Source organism: Balaenoptera ricei, chromosome 2 (assembly GCF_028023285.1).
Source record: "Balaenoptera ricei isolate mBalRic1 chromosome 2, mBalRic1.hap2, whole genome shotgun sequence".
In the NCBI taxonomy this organism is placed as follows: domain Eukaryota; kingdom Metazoa; phylum Chordata; class Mammalia; order Artiodactyla; family Balaenopteridae; genus Balaenoptera; species Balaenoptera ricei.
In genome coordinates, this window is record NC_082640.1 from 41,502,364 (window position 1) to 41,529,491 (window position 27,128).

Below are 27,128 nucleotides of genomic sequence, written 5' to 3' on the forward strand. Positions count from 1 at the left end.
GACTCTCCTCCAAATACTTCTGCATTTTTCAAAGGTTATAGAATGTTACAGAGAATGGACATAGTTCAATCTCTTCATCTTTCTGTGCCTCTCTTAGATCAAGTTTCCCTAATAAAATAGGGGGGGAATCCACCCTATAGTTTAGGAATCTATTTTGTGAGTTAAGGAAAAAACTGATAGTCCTGAAAGCCTGGCTTATTCTTCCTGAAATCAAATAGATGTGGAAAATAAATGTTATATTCCTGGGCTTCCCTGTTGGCACAGTGGTTAAGAAACCGCCTGCCCATGCAGGGGACATGGGTTCGAGCCCTGGTCCAGGAATATTCCACATGCCGCGGAACAACTAAGTCCGTGTGCCACGACTACTGAGCCTGTGCTCTAGAGCCTGTGAGCCACAACTACTGAAGCCCGCACACCTAGAACCTGTGCTCCTCAACAAGAGAAGCCACCACAATGAGAAGCCCGTGCACTGCAACAAAGAGTAGCCCCCGCTCGCCGCAACTAGAGAAAGCCTGCACAAAACAATGAAGACACAACGCAGCCAAAAAAATAAATAAATAAGAGGGTTAACATAAATTTTTTTTAAATCATTTTTAAAAATGTTATATTCCTGATTCAGGGGATAAGGTGCAATACTCCATCCATCTTCTGCAATTTTCCTCCAAGCTTTAAATTAAAAGAAATATAGATCCCATGAGGTTGATATAATGATATTTTCAGATACAGCGCACACTAACCCCAAACTCCTTAGCCTGGTATTGGAGATCCCAACACTTATCCTTTCCAGCTTCATCTGTCAGATCTTCCTTCCTTCCACCATCTCTGCTACAGCCTCAGCCATGCCCCAAGGTGGCACCAATAGAAATGCAACCTGGCAGGCATTGAGAAGCATCTCCCCACCAGCAAGTAAGGTTGGTATGTCTGGAAAGAGGAGCGTCAGGTAACCCATGAGCTTCAGCCTATCTCGGTGACCTACTCAGCCTTAGAGCAGGTGTTAGCAAACTATAGCCCACTGCTTGTTTTTGTAAATAAAGTTTTATCGGATCACAGTCATGCCCATTCATTTATTTACTGCCTGTGATGGCTTTCTCAGTATAACAGCAAAGTGGAGTACTTGTAACAGAGACCATCTCTCGTCCTGAAAGCTTGAATCTTGGCCTCTGAATCTCCAGGCACTCAAGCAGGTTGTCAACTACTTCTGTATTTTATAAACACCCTTTATATTTATTTAGGAGTGGACCAGCTTCTCTGTCCTCACAGCAACCCAGAGAAGCTTCATCATTTAGGATTTTGGTACCCATCTAACCCAGATAACTCCCTCCCTCCTCAGATTCCACCCTTCCAATATTGACTTTTCCCAGCCTTAGATTTGAGTTCAACAGCCTTTTGAAGGTGCCGATTCAAACTCTGGTAGAGACAATCCCCAAGTTTACTAGACTGAATTCTTTGAAGATAAAAACTATGTCTTATTTGCTTTTGTATCATATTAACATCCTTAAGAACTTAGCATGCTGACTCACATATGGATCATATCCAAGAAAATACCTGAAAGAAATAAAAAGTTTAAGAGGAGGAAAGGAGAGAAGAAAGGAAGGAAGAGCTTGAATTCACCCTTTCTGTCCTCCTCCTCTTCAGAGTCTGTCCAAATCTAATGTCTGTGTTCATTAAGAAAAAACAAACAAACATGGCCAACTTCTAGTCTATATTCGTTGTAAGTTTCTCTTTCCTTATGATGACATTCACAGTTTTCAATCAAAGAACAGCACCCAACTATACGCTCTCAAGACACTTTACAGATATAAGTTCCTTTTAATCATTCTTTCTAAGAGGCTTCTCCCAATTGTTAACTAAGATTTTCAAAGGAAAAGGCCACAAGTTAAAGGCCTGCATCCATTCTCTGACCAGAAATAAATACTCTTGGCTTCTTGCCCACATAACTTGCAGCAAATGCTGCTGGGTTCTCCAGGGGAAAACCAGTTTGCTAGGGCCCCGGTTCCCTGACTCCTGCTATGCCCCAGAATCAAGCCCTTACTCTGATGTTCCTCTGTTTCTCTATAATGCATGCTCGCACACTTACTTCTCACCTTCTTCTCAGCTCAAAGACTCTTGATGAATTATTTCCAGGCCCTCACTTTTTTGTCTTATGCTTCCTTCCCAGCTGGATTTATTTATTTGTTTAGATTCCACTCCACCCCAACCCACCATCATCTGCAGAGTGAGGGTAAGGAGACGGTCTGAAAGCTCTCCCCCAACCCCATGCTGTGTGAAGTCGAGCACCAGCCTGCAGCTTGTCCCTCCACATCAGATACAAGAGGTGACTGATGCTACGCATTAAACATTCAGTTATCAAAGAGCCAGCAAGAGTGGTGGGAAAGTGGCATTGATGAATGACTGTAGCAGCACAGTATTATTCAAATAATTCAGCAAGTTCTCCATAGGCCTGCATCGGCAAGTCACAGCAAAGAGGCAATTTGCTACTGATGACTTCAGAAATTATTCTGTTTATCAAGAAAACCCTGAGCACACCAGAATAGCGACAGCAGCCTTAACCTAGAGACCTGGCTAAGAGGTAGTCCCTCTATGTCTGCTACTACCATTAGCAAGGTGAGTGATTATTATGACAGAGAACGCAAAAAGTCTCTTCCTCCCTAGGCAGATGTGTAGATGGAACGGTATGTAAAAAGAAAGGAAGAGGGAGGGGGAGAGGAGGATGGATGGATGGATAGTAGATAGATAAATAGACAAGTAGATAGATAGATAGATAGATAGATAGACAGATAGATAGATAGACAGATTTTTTAATCCAGATTTCATCTCCAGGTATGTCATAAAAGGTAGCATTTACTTCTCAGTCTTATTTTGCAGATGTCAAAACTAAGGAACTATAACTTGAAGGGACTTGTCCAAGTTGATGTCCACCAACAGAGATGGAGACAGAATTATAACTCATAGATAAATTATCATTATTCTAGAGCAGTGGTTCTTAACCACAGGGTAATTTTTGCCCCGCAGGGATATTTGGCAAGTCCTAGAGACAGTTTTGATTCATGACTGGGGGACAAAGGGGTGGATGTCACCAGCATCTTGTGGATTGAGGTCAGGAGTGCTGCTAAACAACGTATAATGCACAGGACAACCCCCCATGACAAATAATTATCCAGCCAAAATGCCAAGGCTTAGAAACCTTTTTCTAGAAATGCTGTCAGTAAACTATGCCCCACTGTCTGCTTTTGTGGAACACGGTCATGCCCTATTGTTTATACATTGTCTATGGTTGCTTTTGTGCTACACCAGCAAAGTTGAGTCATTGTGACAGAAATTGTATGGTCCACAAAGCGTAGAGTAATGATTATCTGACCTTTCATAGAAAGTTGGCTGACCTCCATTCTATAGCATAGGTTATTATTGATAGAGACCAAAAGGCACCACTTCCTTGCTGGCCAGGATATGCACCATACAACCCAAAGGAGCACAGTTCACATAGACTCCAAGGTAAATGAAATTGTACAACGCAGTGGTCCTGTGCATAGATTGGGTAGATAAGAAGAGTGACTTACAAAGATAGTGGAGATCTACTAGAAAAAGTTTCCTAGGAAATCTTTCCATGGTCTCTTTGTCTGAATATCCTTCACATTCATTAAATACACCAACCCTAAGTGTCTACCTCAGGCTTATCCTGATGGAATATTAGTGTCTTGATAATAGATAGCCTCTGACTTGATGATGGGATTGTACCGGGCCTACCAAGACAAAAATGACAACTTGGAAATCAGTAACAGCAGCCATCATTTAGTGAGCATCAGTATCTGCCAGGCCTTAAAGTGGAAGCGCAAAAGTCCATCCTTAAAATTTACCCTGGGCGGGAATTCCCTGGTGGCACAGTGGTTAAGAATCTGCCTGCCAATGCAGGGGACACGGTCCGGGAAGATCCCACATGCCGTGGAGCAACTAAGCCCATGCACCACAACTACTGAGCTTGCACTCTAGAGCCCGCGAGCCACAACTACTGAGCCCACATGCCACCATTACTGAAGCTAGCGTGCCTAGAGCCCGTGCTCCACAACAAGAGAAGCCACCGCACTGAGAAGCCCACGCACTGCAATGAAGAGTAGCCCCCATTCACTGCAACTAGAGAAAGCCCGCGGGCAGCAACAAAGACCCAAAGCAACCAAAAATAAATAAATAAAATTTCTAAAAAAACAAAATTTACCCTGGGCTTAGCTGAACATAGAAAGGGACATTTTCCTTTGTAGAATTATGAATGTAGAGATCATTAGAAGCAAGGGCTAGTGTACCTACTTCCTCTTTCACATCTTCAGAATCTGAGTCTTTGTCCTCTTCTTCCTCGCCATCATCTTCAAAATCTGAGTGGGGAAAAAAAAAAAAAACAGGTGAAATGGATGAGGCTTCCCCTTTGCCTTGGATTGAGATTCTCGCCACCCAATGGTTAGTACTTCTCACAAGTAAGGGGCCATTATTAAGTGTACAGGATCCCAACACACGCTTACACTTATTGGATGTGTAAATCATGTGCACATAGGCACGTGAGAGCACTATATCATGACATCTAAACTGCTGTCCCACACTGAATGCAAAATGAGTGCAGAATAAAATGACACATGAATACCATTCTGGCTTCCTTCACCCAGTGTGGAAGTATTTATGCAACTTCTATGTAGAAGTATTTATGCAACTATTGCCAGAGTTTAGTGATCACATACATGCCAAAGCTGTTGTAATGTAGACAGCACTTTGATTGATTCCCTAATTTTAATACGAAGGAACTGATTTAAAACAAAAGTCCACAGAAAGCACCCAGTGTCATTGTGACAAGATGATGCCTATGGAAAATCTGTTCCCTGGAAGGAGGACAAGGTTGAAAAGCACTAGTATCTTCTGACAACAAAATCTTCTCAGAGATTGGATAATCATACTTTCAAGTATTCTAAAATGACTTGCATGGGGTGGCAAAACAGCAAAAGTTTTATTTCAATTTCATCCTTAGGGCAAATTAATTCTAGAACCAGTCTGTATGGTGGAGGGACTCCATCATGGGATTGCAAATAGATTTTTTAAAATCAGCTGAGATGACTATACAGGCATTCCATAGCTACCAGGCAAAGTGCCAACAGTTAATAATTAAGGACAAAATTAATAAGCTTGGTATTATGAAAAACTAGCGTTTTCATACATGTTTCTAATTACTTGTTAGATAATCACAGTTGATCTGTTAAAAAAATTGATTCTACTTTCATCCACATTCCTCTGAAGTATTATCCAAATGCAAAAATTCATCATAAAGCTCATAACTATGAGCAAAATAAGTACAGAAGAACTACCCACATACTTTACCTTCAGTTAGAACATGTGGAGGTTCAGAGGTGATGTTCCCAGGGACTGGGAAGGAATAAGCACTGCTGGTTGTGACCAAGGGAAGTGGACTCTTAGGGTAGCATTGCCTCAGGATCTGAAGCACAAGGGAGATGACAGGCTCCAGACTTTTGTCATCCAGGCAATTCTGAACAAAGAGACGATCATATCAGACACTGACATCTTGTGCGGAGTCCCTTTGCTATAATGTTATTTCAAGTAATGGATTACACGCAGCCTAAATGGACAGTAAATATCCTTAATGTAGAACATCTAATCTGAACATTCTAATGTAGAATTTTGTCTAACACAGGATCTGCTTTGGTCCAGTGTGTAATCTGCATTTTTATTTCTCTTTTACAGCTAATATATTATTGGAATGAATTTAGTCTGAAAATAGACTTAAAAGACTTTCAAGGGATGCTGCACCTAAGGTAAAACATTGTCCAGAATAGCTGAGGGAAGAGGAGGTAATGGCATCTTCCTTCAACCATCCATGTGTCGTTGTGAATTATTGCCTAAATTAGAGAATGAGTAGCTGAATTGATAGAAGTCTTACTTTTCTCTTTCAGCTATGATCTGAAGAGAAAAATATCAAGGAAAAAGATAAAATATGAAATCAGAAGAGAGAATAAGAGAATCCCAAGTACCTAAATTAAATAACATGCTTCTTCTCAAAGCCCACAGTGGTGATCTCTCTTGGTATCTACACAAAGCAAAGAAAAATTGGGTTTGCAGATGTAACATTTTGATACTGATGGAACATGACAAGACCCTTCTTTTCAGACACTGTGAAAAATGTAAGAACAAGTTTACTAAATTGAGAGACAGAGAGTTGGGAGTAGTCAGTATCTCTTTGGCAAAAATATGGCCATTTTCTGCAGTCTCTTAGTAAATGTTTTGTCTACTGACTTGATACAGAAAGTTGACTAATGTAAGCCTCCAGTTTGGTATTCCTAAGGGGTTTCCACTAAGCTCTAAGGCCAATAAGTCATAGTGGGAGATACGGTGGATGCTTAGAACATGCCACAGGGCAGTGACTGTCTACAATGATGCCATGCATGGTACCTCCAGGCCCACATTATGGGCGGCTCCACAGGAAAAACATGGAGGAAAAACATTTAATAAAATTTAAGTCATGGATTCAAGCTACGCAAATGACTCCAAAGTAAAAAAAAAGTAAGCTAACTTTCAAAACAGAAATTTCTTAATAAAATCAACAATGTTATTTCCGAGGAGGAGCTTCAAGATGGCGAAGAGTAAGAAGTGGAGATCACCTTCCTCCCCACAAATACACCAGAAATACATCTACATGTGGAACAACTCCTACAGAACACTTACTGAACGCTGGCAGAAGACCTCAGACCTCCCAAAAGGCAAGAAACTCCCCACATACCTGGGCAGGGTAAAAGAAAAAAGAAAACAAAAGAATAGAGACGGGACCTACACCAGTGGGAGGGAGCTGTGAGGGAGGAAAGGTTTCCACACACTAGGAAGCCCCTTCGCGGGCAGAGACTGTGGGTGGCGGAGGGGGGAAGCTTCGGAGCCACAGAGGAGAGCGCAGCCACAGGGGTGCGGAGGGCAAAGCGGAGAGATTCCCGCACAGAGGCTCGGTGCCGACCAGCACTCACCAGCCCGAGAGGCTTGTCTGCTCACCCGCCGGGGCGGGCGGGGGCTGGGAGCTGAGGCTCGGGCTTCGGTCGGATCGCAGGGAGAGGACTGGGGTTGGCGGCGTGAACACAGCCTGAAGGGGCTAGTGCACCACAGCTAGCCGGGAGGGAGTCCGGGAAAAGGTCTGGAGCTGCCGAACAGGCAAGAGACTTTTTCTTGCCTCTTTGTTTCCTGGTGCGCGAGGAGAGGGATTAAGAGCGCTGCTTAAAGGAGCTCCAGAGACGGGCGCGAGCCGCAGCTATCAGTGCAGACCCCAGAGACGGGCATGGGATGCTAAGGCTGCTGCTGCGGCCACCAAGAAGCTTGTGTGTGAGCACAGGTCACTCTCCACATCTCCCCTCCCAGAGCCTGTGCAGGCCGCCACTGCCAGGGTCCTGTGATCCAGGGACAACTTCCCCGGGAGAACGCGCGGCGCGCCTCAGGCTGGTGCAACGTCACGCTGGCCACTGCCGCCGCAGGCTCGCCCCGCCTCCTCCGTACCACTCCCTCCCCCCGGCCTGAGTGAGCCAGAGCCCCCCAATCAGCTGCTCCTTTAACCCTGTCCTGTCTGAGTGAAGAAAAGATGCTCTCTAGAGACCTACACGCAGAGATGGGGCCAAATCCAAAGCTGAACCCCGGGAGCTATGCGAACAAAGAAGAGAAAGGGAAATCTCTGCCAGCAGCCTCAGCATCAGCAGATTAAATCTCCACAATCAACTTGATGTGCCTGCATCTCTGGAATACCTGAATACACAACAAATCATCCCAAATTGAGGTGGTGGACTTTGGGAGCAATGATATATATATATGTTTTTTACTTTTTCTATTTTTGTGTGTATGTGTATGCTTCTGTGGGTGATTTTGTCTGTATAGCTTTGTTTTTACCATTTGTCCTAGGGTTCTGTCTGTCCATTTTTTGGGGTGTATGTGTGTGTGGGTTTTTTTTTTTAGTATACTTTTTAGCGCTTGTTATCATTGGTGGATTTGTTTTTTGCTTTGGTTGCTCTCTTCTTTCTTTCTTTCGTTTTTTTATTACTTTTTAATTTTTTTTCTTATTTTTAACATTTATTTGTTATTTTTTATTTTAATAACTTTCTTTTACTTTATTTTATTTTTTCTTTCTTTCTCCCTTTTATTCTGAGCCGTGTGGATGACAGAGTCTTGGTGCTCCGGCCGGGTGTCAGGCCTGTGACTCTGAGGAAGGAGAGCTGAGTTCAGGACATTGGTCCACCAAAGACCTCCCAGCTCCACGTAATATCAAATGGCAAAAATCTCCAAGAGATCTCCACCTCAATGCCAAGACCCAGCTCCACTCAATGACCAGCAAGCTACAGTGCTGTTCACCCTATGCCAAACAACTAGCAAGACAGGAACACAACCCCACTCCCTAACACCATACACAAAAATAAACTCAAAATGGATTAAAGACCTAAATGTAAGGCCAGACACTATCAAACTCTTAGAGGAAAACATAGGCAGAACACTCTATGACATAAATCACAGCAAGATCCTTTTTGACCCACCCCCTAGAAAAGTGGAAATAAAAACACAAATAAACAAATGGGACCTAATGAAACTTAAAAGCTTTTGCACAGCAAAGGAAACAATAAACAAGATGAAAAGACAGTCCTCAGAATGAGAGAAAATATTTGCAAATGAAGCAACTGACAAAGGATCAATCTCCAAAATTTACAAGCAGCTCATGCAGCTCAATATCAAAAAAACAAACAACCCAATCCAAAAATGGGCAGGAGACCTAAAGAGATATTTCTCCAAAGAAGATGTACAGATTACCAACAAACACATGAAAAAATGCTCAACATCATTAATCATTAGAGAAATGCAAGTCAAAACTACAATGAGATATCACCTCACTCCTGTCAGAACGGCCATCATCAAAAAAATCTACAAACAATAAATGCTGCAGAGGGTGTGGAGAAAAGGGAACCCTCTTGCACTGTTGGTGGGAATGTAAATTGATACAGCCACTATGGAGAACAGTATGGAGCTTCCTTAAAAAACTAAAAATAGAACTACCATACGACCCAGCAATCCCACTACTGGGCATATACCCTGAGAAAACCATAATTCAAAAAGAGTCATGTACCACAATGTTCATTGCAGCTCTATTTACAATAGCCAGGACATGGAAGCAACCTAAGTGTCCATCGACCGATGAATGGATAAAGAAGATGTGTCACATATATACAATGGAATATTACTCAGCCATAAAAAGAAACAAAATTGAGTTATTTGTAGTGAGGTGGATGGACCTAGAGTCTGTCATACAGAGTGAAGTAAGTCAGAAAGAGAACAACAAATACTATATGCTAACACATATATATGGAATCTAAACAAACAAACAAACAAAAACAATGGTCATGAAGAACCTAGGGGCAGGATGGGAATAAAGACACAGACCTACTAGAGAATGGACTTGAGGACATGGGGAGGGGGAAGGGTAAGCTGGGACAAAGTGAGAGAGTGGCATGGATATATATACACTACCAAATGTAAAACCGATAGCTAGTGGGAAGCAGCCGCATATCACAGGGAGATCAGCTCGGTGCTTTGTGACCACCTAGAGGGGTGGGATAGGGAGGGTGGGAGGGAGGGAGACGCAAGAGGGAAGAGATATGGGCATAGATGTATATGTATTCACTTTGTTATAAAGCAGAAACTAACACACCATCGTAAAGCAATTATACTCCAATAAAGGTGTTAAAAATAAATAAATAAATGCTATTATTAAAAGAGGAAAATAAATATGTTACTTAACTCCCCCCCCCCCCAAAAAAAGAATGCTATTTCCCCTTCCATGTACTCAAATAATACCAATCAGGTATCCTGAACCAACAGCAGGAAACACTCTCCATGGAAAATAAATTCGTTGAGGCTATTTTATCGCTGGGATTGGTCAAATAGTTTTAAGTGCTTAGTGAAAAGTATGAGTATTGGAAAAAGAGAGAACTGAGCACGGAGGATGAAGAATGGTAAGGTAGATGACTGATCAGAGATAATGCTCTAAGCTTCAATCTTAGGAGATAGTGAGCCACGTCCAAGCCAGGGAACTCAGTCAAAACTGCCAGCATTTTGGAAGCCAGGTCTGTCTATGATTGCCATTGGTACTATTGCTGATGATGGTAACAGTGTAATGTTTTACTTGGTGTGGGATGGTGCAGGTGGAAAGCAGGTGAAAGGATGGAGTCAAGTCCAAGAGTCCTGTTTGGATTGGGCCACACCATGAACTGAATTTGGGGGATGGAGGGAGTATTAGTATCTACAGAAACCTAGGCATTAGGGATAATGTTATATCTGGTGTCTGCTCTACTCAGGGGAAAACATTTATGAATTTAAAGATGATCGTTGGGTCCAAGTTAATAGAAATGCCTAGATCCTTTGTCAGCATTTTCCTGGTGTTAATTGATCAAGACCAGGACTAAGGTGAGGCAAGGAGGTGCCCCGGACACAAAATTTAAGGAGGCACTCACTCCCAGGTTCCTGCAAGTGCAGGGTCAGCACCTGTGCTGTGTATCATAAAATGACAAGACTCCAAGAAATAGGATCCCTGTGGACCAATGTCTCAGAATTGGGGGCAAAGGTGAGATTTGTAGGCTCACTCTTCCCATGATTCCCAATAATCCACCTGCTACTTGGAAAAGATGATAAAATACAAGAGTGCTTAAAATATTCAATTCACATTTAACTTCTTTGCGTTAGCTTCGGATGATAAATACCCTACTTTCATGATACATATGCAAGACAGAGTAGAGCACGCAGCTCAGATCCCAGAGCAAGACTGCCTGAATTCAAATCCTGGGCTGACGATTGCTAACTGCTGTACAACTCTGGCAAGTTACTGCACCTCTCTGTGCTGCCGCTTCCTTATCTGTAAAGAGGAAATCATACCAGAACCTCTCTCATAAGGTTGTGTCTGAATTAAATGAGTTACAGGTAAGGTGAGTGCCTAATAGCAAGCATTCTGTAAGCTTTAGCTAGTAGGATGCCAGAAGGCATCATTAGGGTCATAAAACTGTATAAGAATCTGAAAAGAAGACCTTAGGAGACCACTGCTAATTCAGGGCAGAGTCCTAGCAATAATCCTCACAATAACAAAATGAGGCATTCTAGTGGAAGAGGAACCTGAGGAAGAAACAGGAGTCCTGGGTTTAAGCTCTGCTTCTCACGAGCCAAAGCCATCAGGATAGGATCTCCTGCCTCGGCTCCCGCAGTCTGACTCCTCCCCTTGTCCTCCTGCCTCTCCCTCCTTCTCTTGTGCCCTTGGAGACTCTCCTCTCCAAAGGGCAGCCAGAATGATCCTTGAAAAGCATAAATCAGTTTGAATGGGTGTAGAGTTTCAATTTTTCAGGATGAAGAGTTTTGGAGATTAGTTATACAAGAGCATGAAGCTATTTACTACTGAAATGTACACTGAAAAATGGCTAAGATGGTCAATTTTATGTTATATGGATTTTGCCACTATTAAATTTTTTTAATTTTTAATGAAAAATAAAAAGCATAAATCATATTGTCTCCCCTGCTTCAAACCTAAAAAAACATAAAATCTGAATTCCTTTTCATGGTCTAGAAAACTCTACATGATCCGGTCTTCCCAAACTCTCCAAATCTGTCTTCCCCCTTCTTTGTACCTGCTTAAAATCTGATGGAATAAAACCCAAATTCCTTATCATGGTTCAGGATGCTCTAGACACTCTGGTCCCGCCTATGTCTCTAGCTTCACCTCATTTCTCCCCACTTTTCCTGCCCATGCTTCTGCCCCACCCTCGACCCCACCACCTGAGGGCCTTCACATTTGCCTTTTTTACCCTCTCCCTGGAGCCCTCACATCAGACTTTCACATCACTGGTTCTTTCTTGTCATTCAGGTTTCAGCTCTGAAGGTCGCTCTTCCACGCCAGCCTTAGAGTGGCCCCTCTCCTTCCTCTCTCTCCAGAAACTCTTTGAACATAGACGGGCAAATTCTAAGGTCCAGAACAGATGTGGTGTAGCTTCAATTTAGGACTGTCTTAGATGGAAACACCTTTGGTTTGGGACCTTCTGGTTCATTCTTGTCCAGGTCTTTCGCTCTTGCCTGACTCTCCAGAATGTCTTAGTGGTTCCACTAGTTGTACACTGCTTTCCTCTCCAGTCTGTACCTCCTGGCTAACTCCTTGCACTTCTGTACACAAACCAAGTTTTTCAAGCTGTTCTGCCTTGACTCAAATGTCAATAACTTCCTTCTCGAAGCCTTCTCTGGTCAGCCAAGACCACCCAGAGCTCTCCTTCCTCTGCATGGCTTTGCCAGTTCCACTCTGGCATCCCACTTGCTGCCTATACTGCAGTGATCCTGATTTCCCCTGTAGGACAGTAGGTGTCCTGAGGAGGATGGGAATTCTAATCGCCTTCCTCTTTGAACTCCCTACCTAACCCCAATACCTTTCACAAAGCGGAAGCTCAGGAAACATTGACTGAATAAACAGTAAATGATCTCCAATTACCCTGACCTCCAGAGTATCGAGCTCCTGATCCCAAGTGGGTGACATTCCCTTTAGGATTCAGCCCTTCCTTCTGTAGATCCACAATGCTGGGGTAATCAGTCCTGTGGACAAAAAGGGTCCTGATGAATCAAGACCTGGCCTGACATGCTTTCTGAGCATATGACAGTAGCTGCAACTTTTTCAAAGGCTACCAGAGTTTATTCTAGTGGTTCTCAAAGTGAGGGTCCCAGACCAGCAGCATTAACATCAACTGAGTACTTGTTAGAAACGTAGAATCAGATCTACTCAGATCTAATGATTAGAAACTCTAGGAGCGGAGTCCAGCTATCTGTGTATTAACAAGCCCTCTAAGAGATTGTGACACACCGTCAAGTTTGAAAACCACCCATCTTAGCAATGCTTTTGGTCTCTGAAGCTGTTCTAGCTCCAGAGAGTGGCCCCTTTACCTGATTATTTCATACAAGTTTGTTCCATCTGCAATTACCCCTTTCTCCAAATTGATAACGATCTCAAACTGTGTGTTTTTAACATTACATCCAAATTGTCGGCCTTCTTTCTCCTTCCTCATACAAAGCTCCAACAAGATCCCGTTACGTTACGCAGCAGCCTCACTGCATTATGGACAATCTGATCCTCTGAACGTTTAAAGGATGCTCAGAGGATCTGTGCAAGGCTGTGGGACCCAGGAAACAAAGAGGTGGGGTTATTGAGAGAGAATCATGGCAAGCGGTGGCCTCAGCAGGAAGGCAAAGAACAATAGGATGGGCAAAGTCTGTAGGAAGAACTCAAAAACAGTTCTTTCTCAGTCACTCTCATGCCCAGTAGGCTTGCAATTAACACCACAAGCACCGATTAAAAATAGTAAAGGACAGTGGTTTTCAAAGTGCAACCCAGACCAGCAGTATCAACATCACTTAGGAATTTGTTAGAAACACAACTTCTCAGGACCATCCCAGACCTACTGAATCAGAAACTCTGAGGATGGGGCCCTCGCAGCCACGTAGGTGGCTTTGATCACAGTTAACTTAGAGAACCTCTGGTCCGGTGGACAGAAATATGGACTGTTGAGTACGACCATCAGTTTCAAATCCTTTCAAGTGTTGAAATCAGAAAGTCTGCATAAACTGCTATGCCAGCCCTAAGCCATAGTAAGCATTCAAGACAAATCTCATTCCCTCTTCCTCTTCCTCCTCCTCCTTTATTTTCTTCTTCTTCCTCCTCTTCTCCTTCATTTTCATTGTCGTCTCCATCAGCTGCAGCAGCCGCAGTAGAAGCAGCATAATTTGCAATAGCTACTGAAATGACATCCCTAGATCCAAGGTTCCCCAGTTGGCCATCCTGTGACTCACGCATCTTCTCTGGCAGGAGAGGGGAGAGAATGGATGGGCAGCTCTAACTCCAGCACAGCTGCAAGGGCATCTGTGCTCAGAGCACTCAGCCCAGGTGCTGGGAAGCGTTTCAGGCAGGAGAAACCTGGCCACCAAGTGCAGATTCTGCCTCTGCTCACATCCTGTTTCCATTCCCAACAGTAATTGGAGGCCGGGAGCTCATTGTAAATTTGCTTAATTGAGCAGTTTGAGGTCTTTATTGTCCTGCTGAGGAACTGCGTCTAAAAGCCTGCTTCTGGGCTCACAGCCCCTTTCATGCCTGTGCTTCACTTGGTATTTTCTCCACTCCCTTCTTGTCATAGACCTGGACCTCTGGGATCACCATCTTTTCCCTTTATTGCTCTTTTAATTGTTTTTTTTTTTTTTTTAAACGCAGATCAGAGAAACAGTCAATAATGCAGAGGGCACGGGGGAGAGGAGCTGGCTAAAGCACACGAGCCAGAGTTGGGGAATTCTAGGCATCAGCTAAAGGGGGGGGGGAGTTACACGAAGGCTGGGAGAGATTAGAGATTTGGGGGTCACAGGCTTACAAAGTATGGTGAAGCTTGGAAAAATTCAAAGCACTTCCTCATCCAGAGGAATAGAATGGAAAATGTAGCTATTTCATGACTGAGAAGCTCTGAAAGCTGTAATGATGGAGAGAAACCCAGAGGCAATAGCAGACAGAAAATTAGATATTGGTTTGCAGTGCAGTAGTATGTTATTGTTTAGAGGGGAAGAAAGCTTTTTTTAAAAAATGGTTAGAGTCTACAGATGCCGTGGTTGGAAAATGGCACTCTCGTTGACCGCTTCATTACCTCAGATGTACTCAGGTACAGAGAAATTGGACGGTGTCCAGAGAGAAGCAACGAGACCAATGAAAGTAGTGCAGAGACTGACTAATACGAAGACAGCAAGGAACATGATGTGTGTGAAACACGGCTGCCTTGGCCCCAGGAGAGGGTTGGTGAGCAGATGATGGGTATTTGGGAGATACTCACATCATCCATGGAGAACGTATAGGTAGCCTCGCATGATGGTGTTTAAATTAGCCCTAATCAAGTGAAATTAAGGAATTTATTATTTGGTTGAAATCCAGGAAACCCTAGACACTTATTCCACTGGGATGCAGGTAAGTGACAGCCCTTATAGGTGCTACTCCCTTTGCCTGGGATGCTCTTCCTCTTAAACTTGGCATGACAGACTCCTTCAATAATTCAGGTCTCAGCTTAGGTGTCACCTGCTCAGAGAAGACTTGACCTCTCTAAGAGAAGACCTTCTCCCTGCATATGTAAAAGTCACTGTAGACCTGTGCCCTTGCTCTGTTGATTTCACAGAGCAATATGAAATCATCTTCCAGATTGAATTCTTTGCTTCCTTAGTGTCCAACTCTCTGGTGGAATGCTTCCCCCAAAAGATCAGGGGTCTCGTCTATCATATTCACCACTAGGTCCCAATAACTAATTATTATTCCAATACCCACTCACACTCATAAAGCAGTTAAGTCATGGCAAGAACCCTGCTAACAAAGACATGTCTATGTTAACTTATTCAGGCCACGCAAAAACCTAGATTTTATCATTTCCATTTTTTTTTAAGAAGAAGAAACTTGAGTCCCAGAGAAGGTGGGTGACTTCTCTAAAGTTGCACAGCTATAGGTGCTAGGGCTGGGATCTGAAGCCAGGTTCTCTAGCTTTAAAATCAACACTCTTAATCACTGCACCACCCAGTGTGTACCCAACTAATATGTATTGAATAAATGAGTCAGTCAGTACATGAGTGAGGGAAGGAATGAGGATTTGAGTCCAGAACATCTGCCCAGAGCAGGAAGCAAGAAACTTATTGAGGTTCCCCAGCTTTAGTGAAGGTGAGTCCTAAATGACGGCCTTCAGGAATCATCCAGATGTCATCCAACTGCAGAGATAATCCCCATGCTGATTACCTGTGTGGTGCTGAAAAGGATCTCCATGCCCTGAGCTGCCAGGAAGGCCTCTCTGCCAGACCGGAGGTTGGCAATATGCCTGAGGCAAAGCAGAAGCGCCCTGCGGATCAGCACGTAGGAATTGGTTGTGTCATGGCTGTGCCAGTCCTGATGCAGCCTGAGCAAGATGGTGACATAGCCTCTGTTCACTGCCCTGCGGCTGTTAGACTCTGAAACCAATGGGAAAAGACAATGTCAATCACAGGCTGGCCATACCTGCCTGAGGATGTCCCAGTGTACCTCCCACAAGATACTAATTCATCATAAAGGGAATGATAATAACTTTCCAGTGGAGAAAACTGGCAGATTATCACCTTAATCAAGTGACCAAAGTCAACATCAGCAGATAAGATACCCTGAGAAAGACACACCATCACTTTAGCATCACTTAAGCACCACTTTAGCATCGCTTCAGCATCGCTTCTATGATTTTCCTGCCCCAAAATGCATAACCTAAATGTTACTACGAGGAAAATCAGCAAACCCAAAATGAGGGACATGCTGCAAAATATCCAATCTATACTTTTCAAAAATGTCAAGTTCATGAAAAGCAAAAAAAAAAAAAAAAAAAAAAACAACAGGAATTGAGCTAACAGAGACTAAAAAGACATTGCACGTCAGTATGATATATAATTATAATTTAGATCCTGGACCAGAAAACAATTTCTTTTTCTTTTGCTACATGAGGTGTTAGTGACGCAATTGGTAAAATATGAATAAAGTGTTTAGATTAACCCATAGTATTGTATAAATGTTTATTGTTAGATTTTGATAAACTATTATATGTTTATGTAAGTGAATATTCTTGTTTTTACGAAATTCGCAATTGTGAATGTCTATAATATTCTCAAATAGTTCAGAAAAAGGATAATAGTGTGTGGGGAGAGAGAAGAAAGGAGGTGGGGGGAATCCACCGGATTTCCATTCCTCTTTCTTAAGCCTCAGTAGACTTGGGATATTGTCATTTGGGTTGAGCCAACTATAAGGCTTAGGTTGGAAAGGAGAGGACCGTGAGTGACAGACATAATGTCAGGAAGGCTGTCATGTGTAACAGATGCGTTGGGTGTTTTCCCTAAAGAGAATGGAAGCCAGATCATCAAGGGGTTGGCTCCGTCCAGGAAAGGAACTCCTCTGAGTCAAGGCTACCCAACAAGGAGCTGGTCTCTATGTGGTAATGAGACGTGGCACCAAAAATATCCAGAAAGAGGTTGGAAGTCCACCCAGCAGGGATGTGAGGACCGGGCTTCCTTACATCTGACAGGGAGCTGAATAGCATGCTCTTACGGTTCCCTTCCCCTCTTCCACACCATGACTACCCTTTGTTAGTTGAATGACCCTGCGTGAGACCTCCCACGAGACCCCTCTGATGGGTGGATGATTTCTTCATTTTTCCATTATGAAGAAAGAAAGGGGGAAGAATGGTCCAAGATACCTCTCTCAACAGTCCACATACACCACTTTTCATGTTAAGCTCCTCCGCCTACAGCGTTGGAGGACAGATGTGTACCAGTTCAGGTCTACCCAGTAGATGGGGAGATACTCTCTGGATCCTGGTCCTCTCTACCCCTGTGGACTAAGTACTCTGAAGAACTCTAACGGGCTGACTCTCCGGAACAAACGCCCACATCTTGCAGCTCTGCCCTCTCACGACTGCATTTCTCCATTATCCATACTGTTCATGCTGGTTTATAAGACAATCTATGCTTCTGGCCGAGCATGTGAGAGAGATCCCCTGAGGTGTAATTGGATAAGCAAAATTTCAGCTCCAAGTCAGACTTTTTCCTAAGACCATGTAACTGCACATGAGTGAAACAATAACATGGACATTCAGTGCTTTATTCCAGAAGGGTTTTCTCATAATATTAATGGAATTCTCCTTTTCTTCTACTTGTTTGTCAAATTCTAAATTGTCAGGCTTGACTGAGCCCCACTGAGATTTTTGACCCATTTGTGCAGTTGGTTTTATTTTTTTTTTCACTTTTTACAACATTTCATTCAGCCATGACCCTAAATTGAGAGCCATGAGCTTTATTCACTCCATGATGTGTTTGTGGAAGGTTTAAATCACCTTCATTACCTCCTTTAATTAATTATTCTTTTGTATCAAAAATATTTCTCTCCTCAGCTGGTCCCGGCCACAAAGCACTGGACTTCTTTACTGCCTAAATGAGGTTCCAGCCTATCCAATATCTGATGTTTAAAAGAAAATTGAGGATTAGGTAGGAGGTATTAAAGGAAACTATCGCCTGCTGAAAAGAAGACAGAATGGCAAAAACAGTGCATGGAGGCCGCGTGGGCAGCGGGAGGTTAAGAACTTTGGTCTTTTATCTATGTTAAATGTATGAGACTAATAATGTGTTATCCTCATGACTTTCATCTCCCACTTTTGGGGGAGGGGGAGGGAGATAATGAGAAAAAAGTCTGTAATTGTCTGAGAGAAAAATCCCTTATCAGATCCCAATGATTTTATTCACGATTTCCTGTTAAACTTCAACAAGCTGTCATGTTTACTAACATCGAAAATAGCTACACCTCCTCCCCCAATCCCAAATCAGTCAATCTTTCTCCGTGAACGGCTTGGGAGTTTTGCAAAAGTCAATACACACCTGAAACCCGACAAGAGATCCGTCAAGCTGAACAAATGTAGAGAGGAGCCGAAGAATGAAATGAGGGTCACTGGGATCAGCAACTTGCAGGAGTTTGAGAAGATTTGAGGGGAGGACAGTGCTTCTCCCAGGGAAAGGAAGAAGGAAGCCAAATAGGAAGCCAAATAGGAAGGAGAAGATGTGGGATTTCATACATTCCTTTGGGTGAGCTCAGGGTTTGGAGGCCAGAGAAGCTCCCCAGACCAGCTGTACTTTAGTCTGTTTATGTAAATGGCTTCTTCCTAAGATTTCCTTGGAAAAAGAGTTCCTGTTCCTTAATTTTTTTTTTAAATTTCCGAAACAGATTGGCTTATGTTAAACTGGTTGGAGGATGGGGTGGAATGGACAGAGGGGACTTCTGGGGACCTTTAATTTAACAGTGCACCTCCACCCCCTACCCCATCCAAAGGCGTTCTCCATGTCCCCTTGTCTCCACCAGCCCCTCCCTGGCAGCCTCCTGCTGAAGTTCTTATCTGGCCAGTTTTCCTGTGGCAAATCTGCATCCTTGTCCTCACCTCCAATTTATCCTCTTAAGTTCTACTCTTTCTACCTACCTTTCCAGATTTTATCTTCCTGAAGTCTTATTTGTAGCTAATTCTCAGTCTAAAATGTGATCTCGCATTCTCCTTATTTTTACCCCAGGTATTTCTTCACAGAGGTTCGAATGTTTTCTTTAGTGCAAACCCCACTGATGCAGCAGATTTTTACATTCAGGAAGAAAGAATTAAAAAAGGAAGGGAATATGCCAAGATATCAATAGTACTTATGAGGGAGGAAAATATTGATGATTCGATTTGCTTTGGATTTTTTTAGACTAGACTTAGACTTTTCTGTAGTTTTTATTCTCCACATCCTCTGCAATGAACTTTGACAATCAAGAAGAAAAAAGACAGGTTACCCTTTGACAGGAAGTCCATAGTCTATAGGCCAGGCCATGTTGTAAATGCTTGTGGGCAGGACAAGCAGTCCCCGGGTTGCCATAGCAACCAATTCACCTCACCCCATCCCTTTCGAAAGTGAATTACCTACGTTGCCCCTGAAGGTATTTGAGAGCATGACCATCTCTATAAAGATGTTTGTCTTTTAACAGGAAAGCCCAGACACCTTCAAGACTCAAAGACTGGATTTCTCATGGGGAATTTCCAGCCCCACGACAGGTTGGTGGAGAAGTGCTTGGTGACCCAGATTATAATACCTGCAAGCAACCCAACACTCTGCCACTTTTACTGGGCAAAACCAGAGGAAACTTCCATGACTCCTCTTTGTTTCCCATATCTGAGAATTTCATCACCCCTTTTAGAGTAAAGAGATAACTTAAAGTGGAGGAAAAGTGGGAACCTGCAGCAGAGGAATGAGCTGGACGCTTTCACAACCACAGCTCTAGTAATGAGACATACAAATTAGTGCAGACCTCCAAACTCATCTTTACTATCCTCGTGTACCCTTCACTGCCTTGCTGGGCAGACCCTTCAGCTGTCAGCTTTCTTTCTGGAGTCCTTGCACATGGCTGTGACCTCCACTGCTTTCTAGCTGTGTGACCTTGAGCATGTTACTTCACAGCTCTCATCACTAAGTCTTTATCTAAAAAAACAAACAAAGGAAACCTGATAACAATCCCTTCCTTGTGGAACTGTTGAGAAAATTAAATGAGATAATATATCTAAAGTAGATAGGTCGATGCCTGGAATGTAATAAGCACTCAATACCTGTTGCCTATTATAATTGCCATCATCAACATGACAAGCATCATCTATTTACTATTCCAACTCCCCCTCTGTAATTTTGGACAACAAACTGCCAAATGCTCAGAACGTGAAGAGATTCCTTTGGACAGACTCACGCAAGAATAGGAGCACCAGCATCACATAGTTGTTGATCTGCACTTTGGCTCCGTCATTTATCAGCTGTGTAACCTTGTTTAAGTTACTAAGCCATTCTGGACTACATTTCCATCATCTGCAAATATTAAAGCAAGATAAAAGAGAGATAACTACAGCATCACCCTTACAAGTCCATTATAAGGTATGAATGCATAGCGTAGCACCTGGCATCAAGTATGTGCTCAATAAATGATAAGCCCTTCCCCATAAGGATGACATTCAAACTTCAGATTCACTTCACTAGTGAGAACAGCCCAAGGAAAAGTTTCAAAATAAGTAAAATTTATAACCACAGTCCTTCAATCCCCATGTAATGTAATCGACTTCTCACCCCAAATGCCCACACATTTTACATAGCTGCTTATCTGTCCTTAGACACCCCAAACATACATACTGAGGACCATTCCCCCACGTTATCCCAGGAGCCCTGACAGACAATGTCCATAATGCAGAACTTTTTAGTTCCCCTCTCTGACCAACTTTACCCGAGTTGGGTCCCATTACACTAAAGCTTTTTTAGAAGACTGGGTAGTGCTGTAAGATCCTCTTGATTGATAATGGTTAAGTGTTTAATAACTCACCCTTGCTTTTGATAAGCACATACACGAGTAAGAATAAATACAAGGATTCGAGGCTCCCATCATTCTTAAGAACAGAAATCATCTTCAGCCACATAGCATAGTAGGACATTACTATCCCAGGAAATTCTTGCCCAGGAAGATTAAATAGTTTTATTAAACAGATTTATTTCCTTCTGTTTCAGGAACTTCATGAAAATTCATTCATATGAACTATTGACAATTCAGCTAGCCCTTTTCAGGACTGTGGCCCCCCTTCTCATAAGAGAAGACCACTCAGCTGGGCTTATCATACATTCCTCCCCAAGGTTTGCCTCCAAACCCTCTCCTCACTGGATCCCCCAACTGAGCAATTGTATCACAAACACTGCCTGATCTTCATCAGGACTCCACATGCAAATACCCATCTGGAGCCACAGCCCTCGCACTGTATAATATCCCACCCTAGAAATCCCCCTTGGGAGACATTACTACCACCCAAGATAATGGTAACCTTAACTACAGCAAACAATCCACTGGCCTCTGCAACAGTGCTCTTTTCAGGGAGTCAATTTAGAAGACGTTTCTGGACAAAGCAGGCTTTTACCAAGACTTCTAAATCATATTACATGAACAATAAGCTGCCTGTTTTGCCACTGTAACACCAGTTACAATTACTGAGTATTTATTTACTGAATGTTTCCTATGTGCTTAGCATTGGGCTAATCATTTTACATGATCATCTCATTTATCTCATGGAAATGCTTGAAGATAAGCATTATTTGCCTCCTCTTACAGATGAAGACACAGAAGCTGAGAGAAGTTAAATAACTTATTCAAGTCCTGAGAGCTTATAAATGACACGTGGAGAATTCAAATGGAATCCCCCATCTGCCTCCAAAGCTGACATCCCACATCATTATCCCCAGTGCTGGTCTGTACAGATTACACTGTTTTGCATTCGGATAAAGACCTTTAACGGTTACCAGGAGAACCAGCTTCTTGAGGAGGGTTTCCGAAAGGCTGAAGGAGATCAAGTCCGCGGAACAGCTGAGGTGCTTGAGGGGCGTGGCTTTCAGCCAAATCTAACCTGGCACGGTCCCTCCGGCCAATCGCCCTCCTCCGTCTTCTCTGCTCCCTCCCAGGCCCCCGAATTGTGGTGCAAGTTGATTTTTAATAGGAGACTCAAGAAGGTTTAAAGAGCCAAATTAACAGCCGATGGTGCTTCGGCGCCCTGGAGGAGATATTCAGGAGCCCCCCTGACGCCCGGCAGGGACCCCTGAGGCCAGGGGGCTCAGGGCTGCTGAGCAGGGGTCCACTCTCAGCCTCCCCGGCAGCTGCTTCGATGCTCCTCACAAAGGACAAGCTGCGATGTATGTACCGAAACATAACTAATCCTAATGTCAGCAGTAATGGAAATTACACTCCATTATCATTAGCTCAAATAAGAATAATGATACTGAATTAGCTTGCAGGTATTTTTTTCTCTTTGTAAAATAGATACTTTTCAGTAAACTTGGCTCTAAAGTAAATTTGGGTTTCAAGCAAATCTTGTTTTCCCATTGACTGCCTTTTGAAAATTAAAGATGCTTTCCCCAAGCTTCAGAAAGAGTGGCTAAGAAGGGTGAGAAACCATCCTTCATAGCATTGTTTTAAATCTAGACTCGCCTACTGTTGGTTGGGTTATTTTTTAATCACCAGCTGCTTCTAATACCTTCCCACAGATACATTCCCAAGCCATAGACATTTCTCCACTCTTGAGAAAGCCTCAGAAGCCATATCTGCCTCTTCCTCCACACACCCAGCTCTTCCTCTGGTCTTTGGAGAGTACCATGTCCAGGGTGTTAGGCTGCAATGCTACAGCGGAAGGGACCACTAACAAATGGGGACATACTCCAGACCAGAACCCCCTGCCGCTTCCCTGCATTCCATATGATGAATCAATCTCACCTTGTACTTTATCAATTCTAAGGCATATATTTTTTTCACATTTTAGCATTTCCAGAATTAGGATGCTTCTTACCAATGACGGTGTTTCAATGACAACTGGCAGCATATTTTTGCTCTTCATGGCACATAAAAATTGGAGCATCTTATAGTCAATGACATCCTAGATTTGAGGAAGTAGGATTAATTTTTCAATATTTAGTTTGAAAATTCTCTAAAAGGAGCTTGTTCCCAGCAAGAAATGATTGCTTGAGAGGTTTGCTCAGCGTATGGGAATAAGCAGAGACAGTTTGTCCTGAAAGCCAGATCTTGCTGTGGCTAGGTATGCAGTGAATTATCAGCTAAAACCATACTCATACCCCCTAAACTCCAGGAACCACCATTCACTCATTCAACAAACACACTTAACAACTACTACGTGCTAGTATGTGCCAGGCAGTATTGTAGGCACTGGGGATATTAGAGCAGTAAATGAGATGCACAAAGTCTCTACTCTTAGGGGATTGCATTCCCATGGGGGAGCTGGGGAGACTCTCAGATCCAAATAGGTGCACACACACACACACACAGACACACACACACACACACACAAATTAGGTAACGTCAGACAGTGACGAGTCCTACAGTGAAAATCAAATAATGATTCTAGAGGGACTGGTGGGGCGGCTACTTTAGATTGGGTGGCTGGGGCAACTCTTTGAGGAGGGGGCATTAGCACTGAAACCAGAATGTAGGAAAGAATCAGGCTGCAGAGATCCGGGGACAGAAAATTCTAGAAATCTGGAGAGCAGAGCAAGTAGAAAAGCCCAAATTTGGTGAGTGCAAATAACAAAAACTCTGGAAGCTAAAGCCAGGTGAAGAAAGTGAGGGGACAGCAGTAGGGCAGAGATCAGAATGCGGGACCCCCACCGCTTTGACATTCATCACAGCGGGGTTGTGCAAAATCAGGTGGGCGGGGGGTGGGGCGGGTATGTCTGTCAGATTTTCTCACTCTCCTTTTTGTTATTTGTTTTTGACATCTCTGCAAGAAAGCCCTTAGGAATGATCATCTTTGCCTGGACTTAAAATTTCCCAGGAGTTTTCCTATCCATCCAGAGTTTTCTTTTGAGTTTACATTCTTGGTAGGGAAAGAAGCACCTGCTAAGCCCTGAGAGGAGCCCCAATCCCTTCTGGGTCATTGTAGATAACCTTTCTCCTAGTTTCATTTTGCCATTTCCACTGTCTACTCATCAGAAGGCAACACTTAAAGAAGAAAGCCAGGATTTATACCTGGAAGGAGAGAAACAGAGCACTTCCCCACCTGCCTTTCTCTGTCAATGGATGAGGGAGACACCTGTCTGTCAGTGGCGTTGCCTGCTTCTGGCCAGAGTACAGACAAGCAATGTGAACTACAGGAAAACAAATCTGCACGGTGGTGCAAACATCATGTGCAAACTGGTTCACACTGCATTATGCCTCCAGGCCTTGAGCATGCGCAGAGCAAGGTAAAGAGCTTAGCCTCTGTGCTCCTGGCCTGCTGCCCTTTGGCCTGATGTCATACAGTAGCACAGCACTGAAAAGTCCCGAAGCAAGCGTGAGCCTTGCGCTTCCTCGTTTTAACTCCACTCCTTTCACCCGTGGTCCTTCAGTCCCCTTCCCTACCGCCTGGAATGTGCCCGAAGCAGCCTCCTACTTGGCCCCCACTCCTCCCACTCCCCTCCACTGCCCAACACATTTTACTAAAATGGGCACTCAGATGCTGTCATCCTCTACTCAGAAAAATGTAACAGCCCAGGGAAATCCAGATCTGTGGATGCCAACAGGGGCCTAATGGTCTCTGGGTCTCCTTGTATGGGCGTGGCAGTTGCCAGACAGTCTGTGTGTCCCTGGGATTAGGGGGAGGGGCTAAGGAAGAGGCTCCGCGGGGTCTCTGACCCCTGCTGCCACCAGAGCAGCTCCACCATCAGCTGTTTACATGCAATGGCTCTGCCAAGGTTTTCATTTAAAATTTAATACCTAAAATTTATTTCTTTAAAATAAAAATAAAAGATTTGAAACCCTCTGGTAGTGAAATGTAGGTATGGATTTCTGTCCCATTGTGCCAAGTACACATCATGCAATCTTGGGCAAGTCAGCCGACCTCTCTGAACCTCAGTGTTTTCTCTGTAGAACAGTTTCCCAGCCTGGCACTACTGACATCTGAGGCCGAATATTATGTCGTCGGGTCGGGGGCAGCTGCCCTGTGCATTGTAGGATGTTTAGCAGCATCCTGCCCTCTACCCACCTGATGCCAGGAGCACCCAAACCCCCTGCAGATGTAGCAACCAAAAGTGTCTCCAGACCTTGTTAAATGTTCCCTTGGGACAAAATCACTCACGTTGAGAACTGCTGCTCTAGAAGAGTTAAATATTTACCTGTCTTGCAGGACTATGGTGAACATTAAATGAGGTAATATATGAAAAAGTGCTCTGTAAACTGCTATTATTAGAAGTCTGTAGGAAGCATCTGACTTACATCCTGACATAAACAAATAATTGTCCAGTCAATCCTGAATGGGATAAGGAAGCTACTGTACACTTTTCAGAGCTCTGAGATGTTTAGCTTTTTGTCTATCTCTTTAAATCTTTGTGATACCTTACCTTTGTCAATCCATAGCCAGTCATTCATTATGCCAGGGTGACACAAATTCTGAAATCCAGAACATTTAGAGCTCAGCAATCCTGGATGTTAACCCCTGATTCCCCAGAATGAAAACAAAGTACCTAAGTGTGTGGGGATCAACCTTCTAGAGAGTAAGAGGTTTGAGCTTTTAGCAAACACACACTACCTTCACACATGAGCCTGAGCTTCCTTGAACACATTCACACTGTTGTCAAAGCAACATCATGACCCAAACCTACAGGCAGGTAGATAATCAGGCCAGAGGGAAAGCCCTAGAGGTAGAACCAGGTCTTTAGTTCCGGAAAACAGGAGAACCTGGTTAAAACACAGCAGCCTGCTTAGTTGTGAGAACCAGGATTGGCTGCAACCTTATTACAACAATGTTTTTTGCAGACAACAGTTTATGTCGAGCAAGGAAAACACACCACCACCATCCACAGTTCTGTTAGACCCCGTGTGGGTGCCTGGGAACATCCTGGCCATCTCTGGAAGGTAGTTCACCATCTTGCCTATACTAACAACCATTGTAATTTCTACCGGAAGCTGACCCTTCTCATTTAATTAGGTCCAGTTTATTGTTTAATTAGGCCTCTTAATCCCAAGAGACTCAAAAGTTACTTGACTAAGGCTCAAGGATGAAGATAACAATTTTGCATCTCTCTCTGAGTCAAACTTGACTAGCTCTTCCTTAGGACCACCACACAGTAAAAACGAACACGTGTTCCAAACCTCCTAAAGGATGCATCAGCCCGTCTTTAAATTATAATCTCCGACAATTTACTGAGCTCTGAAAATGTCCCATGAGAATATTTATTTCAGAGGTTTTCAAACTTGATTCTTTCGAGCCCTGAGGAACTTCCACGGAAGTTTCTCAGCATCAATCACGAGCCAGGGAAAGAAGAGGTGACAAGGGAAAGGCCAGGCTGTGATTCACTGGGGTCTCCCACTTCTGCTCCCGTTTTATCTGCTTTAGATGTGTCATCTCCTCAGAAGATTTCTTTAAAAGAAAAAAAAAAGTTTCTTCTACTGAAGCACCCTCAAACCACTCAACTTGTACAGCCCTCCCATTTTTGGAAAGCCAAACTGAAGTCAAGTACAATGACAAAGAACTAATTTCAGGTCACAGGCCCATCAGCCAAGTCCAGGTTTCCTGACTCCATGTGGAAGGTGAGACTCATCCTTGAAATAGGAAGATTTTCTGCTTTGAAGACAGTCACAACTGAGTTTGAATTTCAGCTCTCCACTTACCATTCATGGGATCTTGGGGAAAAAAATCATTAACCTCCCCTAACTACAATTTCCTTGCATGTAAAATGGGAATATAACGTGCCTGGCAAGTGCCAGCGCTCTGTAATTAATAGTTATGATCATTATTTGCTGAAGGTACTCTAATAAACAATAATTCTCTTCCCACTCCCCACCTTCCTGCCCTCTTCCTTGAGGGATCGCAGAGAACAGTTCATGAAACATATTACCAGATGGGATGTGGGATGCTTGTGAACCATGGGAAAGCAGATGGGCATCTTCCTTAAGTCGTGCCTTTGGCCTTGGCAGCAAAGGTGAGGAAGATACAGGTTATCACAAGGGTTCAGGG

The 27,128-nt window shown here is 43.5% G+C and overlaps 1 protein-coding gene across 5 annotated transcripts in view; it reads right to left on the reverse strand.

Annotated features, from left to right (window-relative positions):
- AGBL1 (AGBL carboxypeptidase 1) overlaps positions 1-27,128 on the reverse strand; it is an 805,162-nt gene that overhangs the window by 610,589 nt on the left and 167,445 nt on the right. For all 5 annotated transcript variants that reach the window (XM_059912528.1, XM_059912527.1, XM_059912526.1 and 2 more), the window contains exons 7-9: positions 15,827-16,035; positions 5,353-5,518; positions 4,300-4,364 (exon numbers count right to left, since the gene is read on the reverse strand). In XM_059912528.1, coding sequence (XP_059768511.1) covers positions 4,300-4,364; positions 5,353-5,518; positions 15,827-16,035 — 440 coding nt within the window. The remainder of the gene's footprint in view (positions 1-4,299; positions 4,365-5,352; positions 5,519-15,826; positions 16,036-27,128) is intronic.